At 38.7% G+C, this 13,037-nt stretch overlaps 1 protein-coding gene across 3 annotated transcripts in view; it reads left to right on the top strand.

Annotated features, from left to right (window-relative positions):
* LOC120535503 (carboxylesterase 5A-like) overlaps positions 1-13,037 on the top strand; it is a 57,899-nt gene that overhangs the window by 18,080 nt on the left and 26,782 nt on the right. For all 3 annotated transcript variants that reach the window (XM_039763399.1, XM_039763398.1, XM_039763400.1), the window contains one exon: positions 11,795-11,948. In XM_039763399.1, coding sequence (XP_039619333.1) covers positions 11,795-11,948 — 154 coding nt within the window. The remainder of the gene's footprint in view (positions 1-11,794; positions 11,949-13,037) is intronic.

The raw sequence follows: 13,037 nt of genomic DNA, 5'->3' as shown, positions 1-13,037 counted from the left end.
TTATTAAATGTTTATTTTTAATTTAGTTTAATCATTGTTTATATAATGTCTTTTATGCCATACACTGTAAGTTATATATATATAGTTTGAGTTCCTGCTCTGCAGATTCCATGTCTTTATGGACCTAGTTGAGTGTGCTGTAAATGGGCACAGTTATGCTGGAACTGAAAAGTGCCTTCCCGAAACTGATGCCACAAAACTGGAAGTGCACAATTGTTAAAAGTGTCTTTGTATGCTGTAGCATTAACCGTACCCTTCACCGGCACCAAGAATTCTAGCCCACATCCTGAAAAACAACCCCAGACTGTTATCCTCTTCTACCAAACTTTACAGTAGTCTCTGTACAGTCTAGTAGGTAGTTTTCTCCTAGTTTGCATAATCTACCATTTCATGGTTGAGCTGTTGTTGCTCTTAAATGCTTCCACTTCACAATAAGAGCACTTACAATTGATCTGAGGTGACCTTGCAAAGGTGGCATCCTATGAGCTCTTGTGTACACCCCATTCTAACGGCAATATTTGTTGATGGAGATTGCATGGCTATGTACTTAATTCCATGCACCTGTTAACACTGAATCACACAAACACACACACACGTTTATGTATATACAGTTGTGAAATAATGAGTCTCAACACACTAAAAGAAGGATTGGGGCAGCCACCTGTATATTGTTCCTAGCTGCAAAAGGATCTTTTAGAGCACAACTGATGATGCTGGTTTGAGTTCCCAAAATGAACTGACTCGGTTTGGCAATATGGAGGATTTATAGTCTGTAACCCTTGAAGTGACTTCAGTCTGGGAGCCGGAACCAGAAGTGATGTCGGTCTGAGAGCAGGAACCGGAAGTGATGCTGAATCAGGCAGGTTTTCCCGTATTTGATCTGCAGAATTAACAGAAACAAGTTTAGAACACCCCGCCACCCCCTGGCCCAGCAGGTAATCACCTCCACTTGGTCCATTCAGCTCACTCCTAGTCGCACTTGTGTGACACAGTACATTATATATGTGTATATATATGTGTGTGTGTGTGTATGTGTGAGTATGTGTATACAGTCACTGGCCACTTGTACACCTTGCTAGTACGAGGTAAGACCCCCTTTAGCCTTCAAAACTGATGTAATTCTTCATGATATAGATTCAACAAGGTGCTGGAAACATTTCTCAGGGATTTTCATCCATATTGATAAGATAGCATGACGCAGTTGCTGCAGATTTGTTATTTGCACATCCGTGATGTGAATCTCCCATTCCACCACATCCCAAAGGTGCTGTATTGGATTGTGTGGAAGTAAAAAAACTCCCCATAGGAAGACAGGACAAGTTCAATCAGTTATATTTTTATTCAGTCACAGATGAGTACGTGGATTCTACGTTGTAAGGCATGAAGAGCAGTTACATTTTTTTCTATTGGCTTTTTATAATTTCTCCTTCTTCCCCCTTCCCCTTATTTCTTAAAAATAAACAAAATATCATTTACTTAAGCAATTTATTTTAGTACGCTACTGGGCCATCTGTTCTTATTTTTTTTTACTGATCAGATAGACCCTAAAGAATGAAAGGTCATCTTTCCTGTGTCAAATACATGCATTCCTAAGAAACTGGAAATTGTCTTTGGTCAGCTTACTGCACCCTGTCTTATGACAGACGTCTGTATGAATAACCTGCCGTTACAGAAAAATGGCTTTGTCAGCTATTAACCCTTAGTAGCTTGCAAGCAGTTAATTTTTCTTTCACTAATAAGATCTGGTGACTGTGGAGGCCATTTGAGTTCAGTGAACTCATTGTCATGTTCAAGAAATCTGTTTGAGATGATCTGAGTTTTGTGACATGGAGTGTTATCCTGCTGGAATTAGCCATCAGAAAATGGGTACACTGCAGTCATAAAGGGATGGAGATGGTCAGCAACAATACTCAGGTGGGCTGTGGCATTTAAATAATTCTCAGTAGTTAGGGGCCCAAAGTGTACCAAGAAGATATCCCAAGCACTAATACACCACCACCACCACCAGCCTGAACTGTTGATACAAGGCAGGATGGATCCAAGCTTTCATGTTGCCAATGCCAAATTGTGATCCTACTATCCAAATGTCACAGCAGAAATCAAGAATCGTTAGACCAGGCAATATTTTTCCAATTTTCTATTGTACAATTTTGGTGAGCCTGTGTGAACTGTAGCCTCAGATGCCTGTTCTATGCTGACAGGAGTGGCGCCTGGTGTGTTCTTCTGCTATAGTAGCTCATCTGCTTCAAGGTTCCACGTGTTGTAATGAGTGGTCATTTGAATTGTTGTTGGACCATTCTCTATAAACCCTAGAGCTGGTTGTGTGTGAAAATCCCAGTAGACCCCACTAGATCAACAGTTTGTGAAATACACGGACTAGCCCATCTGGCACCAGCAACTAAGTCATGTTCAAAGTTGCTTAAATGACTTTTCTTCCCCTCTGTGATGCTTGGCTTGAACTTTAGTAGGTCATCTTGATAAGGTCTATATGTCTAAATGCATTGAGCTGCTGCCATGTGATTGGCTGATTTAATATTTGCATTAATACCCAGTAGAAATGGTAATTAATTAATTAAATGGCCAGAGTGTTTGTGTGTGTGTCTGTATATATACTGAATTATATCTATACTAATAAAAGGCAAAGCCCTCACTGACTGACTGACTCACTGACTGACTGACTGACTGACTGACTGACTGACTGACTGACTGACTCACTGACTCATCACTAATTCTCCAACTTGCCGTGTAGGTAGAAGGCTGAAATTTGGCAGGCTCATTCCTTACAGCTTCCTTACAAAAGTTGGGCAGGTTTCATTTCGAAATTCTACGCATAATGGTCATAACTAGAAGCTATTTATCTGCATTTACTGTAATGGAGTTGAGCTCGAAAGCCGTGGGGGGGCGGAGTTTCATGTGACATCATCACGCCACTCACATAATCACGCATTACGTAGAAAACCAGGAAGAGCTCCAAAAAGCGCTTAAGAAAACATACATTATATAATTAAGAAGGCAGCGAAACAATTAGAAGCGAGCGAGTGACATATAAAACCATATTCAGCAGCTCACGTGAACTGACGCAGTGCGCAGACAAAAAGCAACAGTTCCAAAGAGTGCTGAACAAAAACCGAATTACACTGCTACACTCAAATAGATAAACCACATGCCGTGGCGCAATAGTAGAGGCTTTGCCTCTAGCGCCAAGGTTCGATTCCCAAGAGGGGATGCACTGAGTATGTACGCACGCATTTTTATTCATTTTAACTTCGCATCCCCTTGGTTTGAGATGTATGAAAAAATATGCGGTTAACGCAGAAAGACAGATCACCAATTGAAGCTTTATGAATAATGGATACTTTATTCGCGATCAATGATTGTTTTGGTAAAGCCATACTCAGTGTATTCATTAGATGAATGGTAAAAAAGTAAGAGCGAGGTGAGGGTAACTTTACGCAGGCAAAACCACAATAGCACGCAGGCTCGATGTACTGTAGTGCGCGTCAACTCGATCTGAATTGCGCGATCACATTCGAAAAAATATATCTTTTCAAGTTCTATTTAGTCCATATATGTCAAACTCAAGGCCCACGGGCCACATTCGGCCTGCCGTGTAATTAAATCCGCCCGCGAGATCATTTTATATAAGTATTATTGTTATTAATGGCCCGGGGAGATGAAGCGCTCGTAACACAATAAACTACAGATCCCATAATGCAGCGGTTCAGCTGCCTTGCCGAACACATACGCGTTAATCAAGTCTAGCTTATGATGCTGCAAGTTATTGCGAAGCTAGCCCACGCGATGCCGAAGAGAAAAGGTGATTCTGAACATAGAGCCTTTAAAAACCGATGGGAGGCTGAGTATATGTTTACTGACATTGCCGGTAAACCTGTGTGTCTCATTTGTGGAGCTAATGTGGCTGTAATTACAGAATTTAATCTAAGACGGCACTATGAGACAAAACATCAAGATAACCTGAAAGACCTGAATGCAATGCACAAGATACAGAAAGCAGAAGAGTTAAAGAAGAATCTGACACTTCAACAGACGTTTTACCCATGCACAATCACAAAGTGATTTCAAGTGAAGCTACTTTTATGGGAGACACAAATGCACCAGTGCAACTTGCCCCACTTTCCCTGTTGCCAAGTAATGTTGAACCAAGTCAGCACTACGGTGTTCCCAAATACGCATTTTGCTGATAAACTGCACACTGAGTTCACACGGCGCTTTGGTGACTTTGAAGAACAAAAAAAGAATTTTCAGTTGTTTCGCAACCCATTTGCCATCGATGTGGAAACTGCACCTGTGCAGATTCAGATGGAGATGATTGAGCTGCAGTGTAATGGCACACTGAAGGCAAAGTACGATACTGCACGGCCCGCACAGTTTATTCACTCCATTCCGCACAAATGCTCCAGCTCCGTCTACATGCGGCTCAACCTTGTGCATGTTTGGTAGCACATATCTGTGTGAGAAGCTCTTCTCAGTCATGAAGACTAACAAAACAGCACACAGGAGTCACCTCACTGATGAGCACCTGCAGTCCATCCTGAGAATCTCCACAACACAGAACCTCACACCAAACATAAACGAACTTGTTGCCAAAAAAATGCCAGGCGTCCAGCTCTGATAAAATGACATGAGAGCAAAGACAACTGAATGATTTGATTTGTTATTACTGAAAAGAACAAATTTTATTTATATTTCCAGGTTTTGTTATGCACCATGTTCATATTTGAATTTGTATAATTTTGACAGGATATATTTTTATGGAGAGCAAAATCTTTTGGGATATTTAAAATTTAAGTTTATTTTTTATATAAAATTACATAAGAGTAAAGAAATTTGAATGTTTGTTCTTTTAACGTTTACTTTATTTCTAACTTGTATAATTTAGACAGGATATATTTTTATGGAGAGCAAAATATTATAAGTTATTTAGGGTTTGAGTTGATTTATTCCGGAATAATATTCTGTCGACTAAATAAAAATTCCTTCTATTTAAAATTTAAATAGAACTTGAACAGAAACGATAGTTCATAATATCCACAGACTTGCACGTAAGAGCGGGAGTCATCCGTTTTAACAAGCAGCGTATTGCACTGATACAAAATAGCCTGCCCATTTAATTATTTAGGAATGGATAAATAAATTAAGATTTTGTACAAATAATGTTTTTCATTTTTCTTCCTTCATGGATTCTGGCACCCCCAGCAACAGTTGCTCGCACCCTAAAGACTGTATATATGCGTAAATATATATATGTGTATATATATATATATATATATGTGTGTGTGTGTATATGTATATATGTAGATATGTATGTATATATGTTTATATGTGTATGTGTGTGTGTGTGTATATGTATATATGTAGATATTGTGGAAGTTGACCCTGACACAGACAGGCGGACATGTTGTTCTCAACCACCACACGTTTATTTACAATATTTATAACAATTCAATGGTCACACAGACCCAAATAATGGCCACTAAGACCCAGTTGTGCACAAACCCCAAAGCACTCAGTCCTGGCCACACAATGCCTTTTCTTCGGGCCGCCTCCACAGCTCTCTCTTGCCTCGTCCTTCTTCCACCCAACTCTAGCTTCGAATGAATGGAGACGGCCCCTTTTATTCAGTACCCGGATGAGCACCAGGTGTTCACGGCATTCCTCCCTTGGCCACGCCCCAGCGTGGCGGAAGTGCCGGCTGTCCTCCCGGCAGCTCTCCGGGTAACGTCCAAAGTCTTCCCCCCAGCACTTCCTGGTGTGGCGGAAGTGCTGGGGTAACAGGTCCCCAAGGCATGTGTGTGTGTGTGTATATGTATATATGTAGATATGTATGTATATATATGTTTATTTATATATGTGTGTATGTATATATATGTATTTGTGTGTATATATGTGTGTGTATGTAGATATGTATATATATATGTGGATGTATGTGTATATATGTATATATATATATATATATATATATATATATATGTATGTACAGTGGTGTGAAAAACTATTTGCCCCCTTCCTGATTTCTTATTCTTTTGCATGTTTGTCACACAAAATGTTTCTGATCATCAAACACATTTAACCATTAGTCAAATATAACACAAGTAAACACAAAATGCAGTTTTTAAATGATGGTTTTATTATTTAGGGAGAAAAAATCCAAACCTACATGGCCCTGTGTGAAAAAGTAATTGCCCCCTTGTTAAAAAATAACCTAACTGTGGTGTATCACACCTGAGTTCAATTTCTGTAGCCATCCCCAGGCCTGATTACTGCCACACCTGTTTCAATCAAGAAATCACTTAAATAGGAGCTGCCTGACACAGAGAAGTAGACCAAAAGCACCTCAAAAGCTAGACATCATGCCAAGATCCAAAGAAATTCAGGAACAAATGAGAACAGAAGTAATTGAGATCTATCAGTCTGTTAAAGGTTATAAAGCCATTTCTAAAGGTTTGGGACTCCAGCGAACCACAGTGAGAGCCATTATCCACAAATGGCAAAAACATGGAACAGTGGTGAACCTTCCCAGGAGTGGCGGCCGACCAAAATTACCCCAAGAGCGCAGAGGCGACTCATCCGAGAGGTCACAAAAGACCCCAGGACAACCTCTAAAGAACTGCAGGCCTCACTTGCCTCAATTAAGGTCAGTGTTCACGACTCCACCATAAGAAAGAGACTGGGCAAAACGGCCTGCATGGCAGATTTCCAAGACGCAAACCACTGTTAAGCAAAAAGAACATTAGGGCTCGTCTCAATTTTGCTAAGAAACATCTCAATGATTGCCAAGACTTTTGGGAAAATACCTTGTGGACTGATGAGACAAAAGTTGAACTTTTTGGAAGGCAAATGTCCCGTTACATCTGGCGTAAAAGAAACACAGCATTTCAGAAAAAGATCATCATACCAACAGTAAAATATGGTGGTGGTAGTGTGCTGGTCTGGGGTTGTTTTGCTGCTTCAGGACCTGGAAGGCTTGCTGTGATAGATGGAACCATGAATTCTACTGTCTACCAAAAAAATCCTGAAGGAGAATGTCCGGCCATCTGTTCGTCAACTCAAGCTGAAGCGATCTTGGGTGCTGCAACAGGACAATGACCCAAAACACACCAGCAAATCCACCTCTGAATGGCTGAAGAAAAACAAAATGAAGACTTTGGAGTGGCCTAGTCAAAGTCCTGACCTGAATCAATTGAGATGCTATGGCATGACCTTAAAAAGGCGGTTCATGCTAGAAAACCCTCAAATAAAGCTGAATTACAACAATTCTGCAAAGATGAGTGGGCCAAACTTCCTCCAGAGCGCTGTAAAAGACTCATTGCAAGTTATCATAACGCTTGATTGCAGTTATTGCTGCTAAGGGTGGCCCAACCAGTTATTAGGTTCAGGGGCAATTACTTTTTCACACAGGGCCATGTAGGTTTGGATTTTTTCTCCCTAAATTTATAAAACCATCATTTAAAAACTGCATTTTGTGTTTACCTGTGTTATATTTGACTAATGGTTAAATGTGTTTGATGATCAGAAACATTTTGTGTGACAAACTTGCAAAAGAATAAGAAATCAGGAAGGGGGCAAATAGTTTTTCACACCACTGTATATATATGTGTGTGTATATATACTGTATGTGTATATATATATATATATATATATATGACAGCAACACTCATCACTCACAACAATGACAAAACAATTACATTGACAATCATGTTACGTTATTTTCAAAATGTTTCCTTTTCTTTTTCATTACTTCTTTAACACACTACTTCTCAGCTGCAAAGCGCGGGTATTTTGCTATATATATACTGTATATATATATATATACTGTATATATATATATATATATATATATATATATATATATATATGCCAGCAACACTCATGACAATGACAAAACATTTACATTGTCAATCATGTTACGTTATTATTAAAATGTTTCCTTTTCTTTTTCATTACTTCTTTAACACACTACTTCTCCGCTGCGAAGCGCGGGTATTTTGCTATATATATATCTATATATAGTGAAAGACGCCATATAGCGCACGACCCAGCACAGACTACGCAGAGGCACGTGTACAAAACACACAGGCATTTTATTTTAGTCTTTAACCATGGGTACACATCTTCCCTGTGTCCCAGAGGCCTAACACAGTCCCAAAAGCACTTTAGACCAACACAACAATTCTTCGCCTTCCACCACCACTTCTCTCAGGTAACCTCATCCTCTTCCTCCCGATTCTGGCCCTTTAGTGGTGGAGGCTGGCCCGTTTTATAGACCACCCGGAAGTGATCCAGGTGCTTGACCACCTGGTCCCAAATGCACCTCTGGGTGGGGCTGATGACTTGTCCAGCCGGGTCCTTGAGTCTTTGCAGCCCCCCCTAGCGGCCACCCCAGCTCCCACTCAGGTTGTGGAGGACTCCATGTCCCATGGAGCCATGCGGGAGACTGGGGAATGAACATCGACCAGGGAGGCTGCCACCAAGCGTCCCGGGGGAGGTATTGAGCTGCCTATGGTGGCTCCCCCGGAACATATCATATGCAGAAGAGGCATCCTGGCCGGGCATGGGACCCGGCTGTCCATCACTATATATATATATATATATATATATATATATATATATATATATATATATATATATATATATATATATAGATGCATATGTATGTGTGTGTGTGTGTGTCTGTATATATACCGTTTTTTATACTGTATATATATATATATACGTATGTGTGTGTGTGTGTGTGTATACTGTCTAGGTTGCATTCTATGCATACTTTTTTATATTTGTCTTTATTGGTATTGTTTCATTGTACTATGCAGAAATTACAATAACCTTGAACTCAAATATAGATTGAGCATTAGTCATATTTCTGACATAAAATAATTAGTCTTAAAACTATGTATGTTATCCTCCCACATCCTTAAATATGTATATTTTAGGTCAAAGGGAAACTTTAAATTTGTCTCAAGTGAATGTGAGTGTTGGAGAGCTGATCCCTGAGGCAATCACAACCCATCCAAGGCTGGTTAATTTCTTATATTTGATACTTTAGCTTCCTGCAACCCCACGTGGATTTGAGAATTTTATGTTATGTTGTGCTTAATTCAAAGTGTAAAAATGTGTAGTATATTATATTACATTTTACACCACAATAGTAATGTTTTAATTGCTTGATGACCAGAATCACAATGTATGAGCTAATTTCAGTTACTGAGTTGCATAAAGCTGCTTCTGAGAAATTTTTGCAAATCCACTTTGATTTCACAGTACTGTAGTTCTGACCTAAACATGAGCTTTTTTTACTATTGCACTTAGAAACGATGACACCTTTGCCATAACAGACTAGTTTCACAACAGGCTAAGATAAATTGCATCTTTGTTTAACGCAACAATTGGTGTAAAGAATCTCAGATTTCTCATTATGGGCAAACAAGTTCTCTCACTATTTAATCCCCAAGTGTTTTCCGGACTCCTGAAAACACCTTAAATGTAGTCTTTTGAAAGAACAAAATGAGATTAACAGTCTGAAGTAAAACTCTTGTGTCAAGTTAATACAAATTTGATTACAAATTAAGGGAGGGTTTGTAGATATGAACAGAATAATTCATTCTGAAAAGTAAAAAAAAGAAAATACTCAATGACCTCATACTTGATTTTTTGACTAGAAGTGATGCCTTTATTGCAATCTTTGTCTTGTTGCTTAACAACAATATACAACAACAACAGTTAGGCAAACCAAATCGCCAGCTCCAATGTGGAAGAGCCATTGCATGTCAATTCCTGATATGCCTTAGCTGCCTGAATTGTGTTTCTTCTGATATCCTAGAGTTCATTCCTGCCTTGCATCTGATGTTGATATACAGTACAATCACCATCTCCTGAAAACCTTGTGAGGACAGAGTTCAGTTAATGAATGGATATGTGTAACAGATATATTACCTGCTTATGCTTTTGCTTTTCTAAATTCTGTAACACTCTGTTGTACTGGTTAGCCCTGCTGCCTTATAGATCCATAGGGCCAAGTCTGGGTAATGTAAATGTGGAGTTTACTCATTCTTCTTGTTTCTGGGTTGGTTTGCTTTTGAGTATTGTAGATTTCTGACAAGCAGGTGTACAACCTTGGTGTAATATAACACCCTTTTGTTAACTGGTGTTCCACCCAAGGTTTGTTTCTGATAATTTCTGGATAATTTAAGGACTAGTGGATAAATATTTGTTCATAACACGGATATGTTATGAAACTCAATGCCTTGAGTTTATTTGTTGGGCATTGCAACATTCACTGAATAAAAGTATTTATAGAGTTACAACAACAACATTTATTTATATAGCACATTTTCATACAACTGATATAACTCAAAGTGCTTTACAGGATGAAGAAAGAGAAAAAAGACAAATATTAAAATAAAATTAGGCAATACTAATTAAGATAGAGTAAAAGTAAGGTCCAATGGCCAGGGAGGAGAGAAAAAAAAAAAAAAACTCCAGACAGCTGGAGAAACAAAAAACAAAATCTACAGGGGTTCCAGGCCACGAGACCCCACAGCCCCTTCTAGGCATTCTACATAACATAAATGACCTCAATCAGTCCTCATGGTTTTCAGGCTTCACGTGGAAGAATTAGATGATAATGGTCATGTGGACATCTGGCCTTCAATAAATCAATGTAGGGATTGCATGGTGCTTTGATCAGGTGGTGGTGGTGCAGATCACCACCATAGAAAACCGGAAAAAGAACAGCAGAGAAAGTAGGGGTGAGTACAAATTGCACAGTCATGATAAAATGATAATTAAATGCATATACAGAATATCAGGGTTACACTAAAATTAAGCTATAAGAAAGCCATTTTAAAAACAATAGGGTGTTAGCAGTTTTGTAAAGTGCTCCACCGTACTAGCCTGGTGAATTCCTATTGGTAAGCTAGTCCAGATTTTAGGTGCGTAACAGAAGAAGGCTGCCTCACCACTTCTTTTAAGTTTAGCTCTTTCAATTATAAGCAGACACTCATTTGAAGATCTAAGGTTACAATTTGGAGTGTAAGGTGAAAGGCATTCTGAAATATAGGATGGAACTAGGACAATAAGTCAAAACAGCATACTCGGGCTTTTTTTTAGGTGTGAAATGAAAATGTGAATATAAATTCAAAGTGAACAAAGTTGTTTTTTGGGAGGAATATTTTATATGCTTTAACCTTTTAAAATAAACACTACATTTGGTTCTGTGATTTTAATCAGTTACATTATCTTTAGTCTGCTATAAGAATCCCATCGTTAAATTTAATAAATAAGTAGATCAGTTTAAGTCTCTGCAAAAAGTGGAACAGATCTGAAACAATAAACTGTGATGGCACTGTAGCTTTAGAGGTCTGAACCTGTGATTTTTTAGCAGGGTGATATGCCTTTATAGTTGATGGTTGTGATAACTGCTGTTTGGCATTGTTTCCTACTCATGCTGTATCACTAGAAACACTTTGAACGTTTAGATTTTTTCTTTGTTATTCCATTCAGTTTTTGTCAGTAATTGTTTTTATATACATTCAGCCTTCAAATATCTGACCTTGGTGCGTGGCAAGGAGCAATTCATTATGGGGCACATTCACTTACACATATGACGCTAATTTAAAGCTGCCTATTGAAATAACCCACACAGACACTGGGGGAAAACAGGCAAAGTAGGATGTAATGTTATCTGTATTATGAATGAAAGAAAACTTATTTATTATTTTTACAAAGCCACACAATATGAAATGCTAAAAAGGTTTTTTTCTTTTTTATAAAACAGCACAGGAGATAACCAGGCACTTGGAAATTTAGGTCTGTATGATCAGCTGGCCGCTCTGCGGTGGGTTCAAGACAACATCGTAAATTTTGGTGGCAACCCCAACTCTGTAACTTTATTTGGGGAGTCTGCAGGTGCTATGAGTGTATCTATTCATGTAAGTTGAACCAAAATATTTTTCTTTTTTGTATTAGTCTCAGAGATAAAGGAGTACCAGAGAAGTATGTGATGATTGTCCATTATATGTATGAGGGAGTGAGGAGTTGGGTCACAGACAAGATACCAACTAGAGAAGGTCTACGCCAATGATCTTTAAATCATAACTTCTTTGATCTAGTTTTGGATGTGGCGAGGAAGTTGAAAGAATGAGGAAGGGCTTTAGAAAGAAAACAACTGAAGATAAATAGGAAGAAGATAGAATATAAGAGGTTTAAATATAATCAGTTTCCAGAGATTAGCCTGCAGGGTGAACTATTGAAAAGAGTGGATAAATTTAAATATCTAGGATCAGTGGTAGCCCAAGATGGAAAATTAAATGCAGAGATAACCCATTGAATGCAGTGTGGGTGGAACAACTGGAAAAAGGTATCAAGAGTATTGCGTGATTGAAGAATTAAGGTGAAGGTTAAAGGTCAGGTTTTTAAGATAGTGGTAAGACAAGCAATGATATATGGAGCTGAGACATGAACAGTAAACAGAGAGCAGGAGAATTTAGATGTGGCAGAAAAGACAATGTTGAGTTGGATGTGTGGAGTTACAGACAAGGACAGAATAAAAAATGAGACATGTGGAAGCACAACAAAAATGGGAGAGATATCTAAGAAAGTAGGTTGAAGTGGTATGGATAAGTGGTGAGGAGAAACAATGAATACGTGGGCAAAAGAGTGATGGGAATGGACGTACAGGGGAAGAGAAAACAAGGAATGCCAAAGTGGGGCTTGATGGGTGAAGTTAAAGATGATTTAAAGGAAAAGGGTCTGAGTGGGGAGGAGGTACAGGAATGAGCTTTTTGGAGAAGGTTGATCAGGCACATCAACTCCACATAGAACTGGAAAAGGACGAAGATGGACAATAAGAAGTACTACTTTTAATGATTATCTATCTATCTATCTATCTATCTATCTATCTATCTATCTATCTATCTATCTATCTATCTATCTATCTATCTATCTATCTATCTATCTGATTGTGGAGATTGGTTTGTCAGGTTGGCATGTGGCATAATAAACTTGGTTGTATGTGTGGC

Source organism: Polypterus senegalus, chromosome 9 (genome assembly GCF_016835505.1).
Source record: "Polypterus senegalus isolate Bchr_013 chromosome 9, ASM1683550v1, whole genome shotgun sequence".
Classification (NCBI taxonomy): Eukaryota; Metazoa; Chordata; class Cladistia; order Polypteriformes; family Polypteridae; genus Polypterus; species Polypterus senegalus.
Note: the sequence above shows the minus strand (reverse complement) of the source record. Positions and strands in the feature narration are given on the sequence as shown.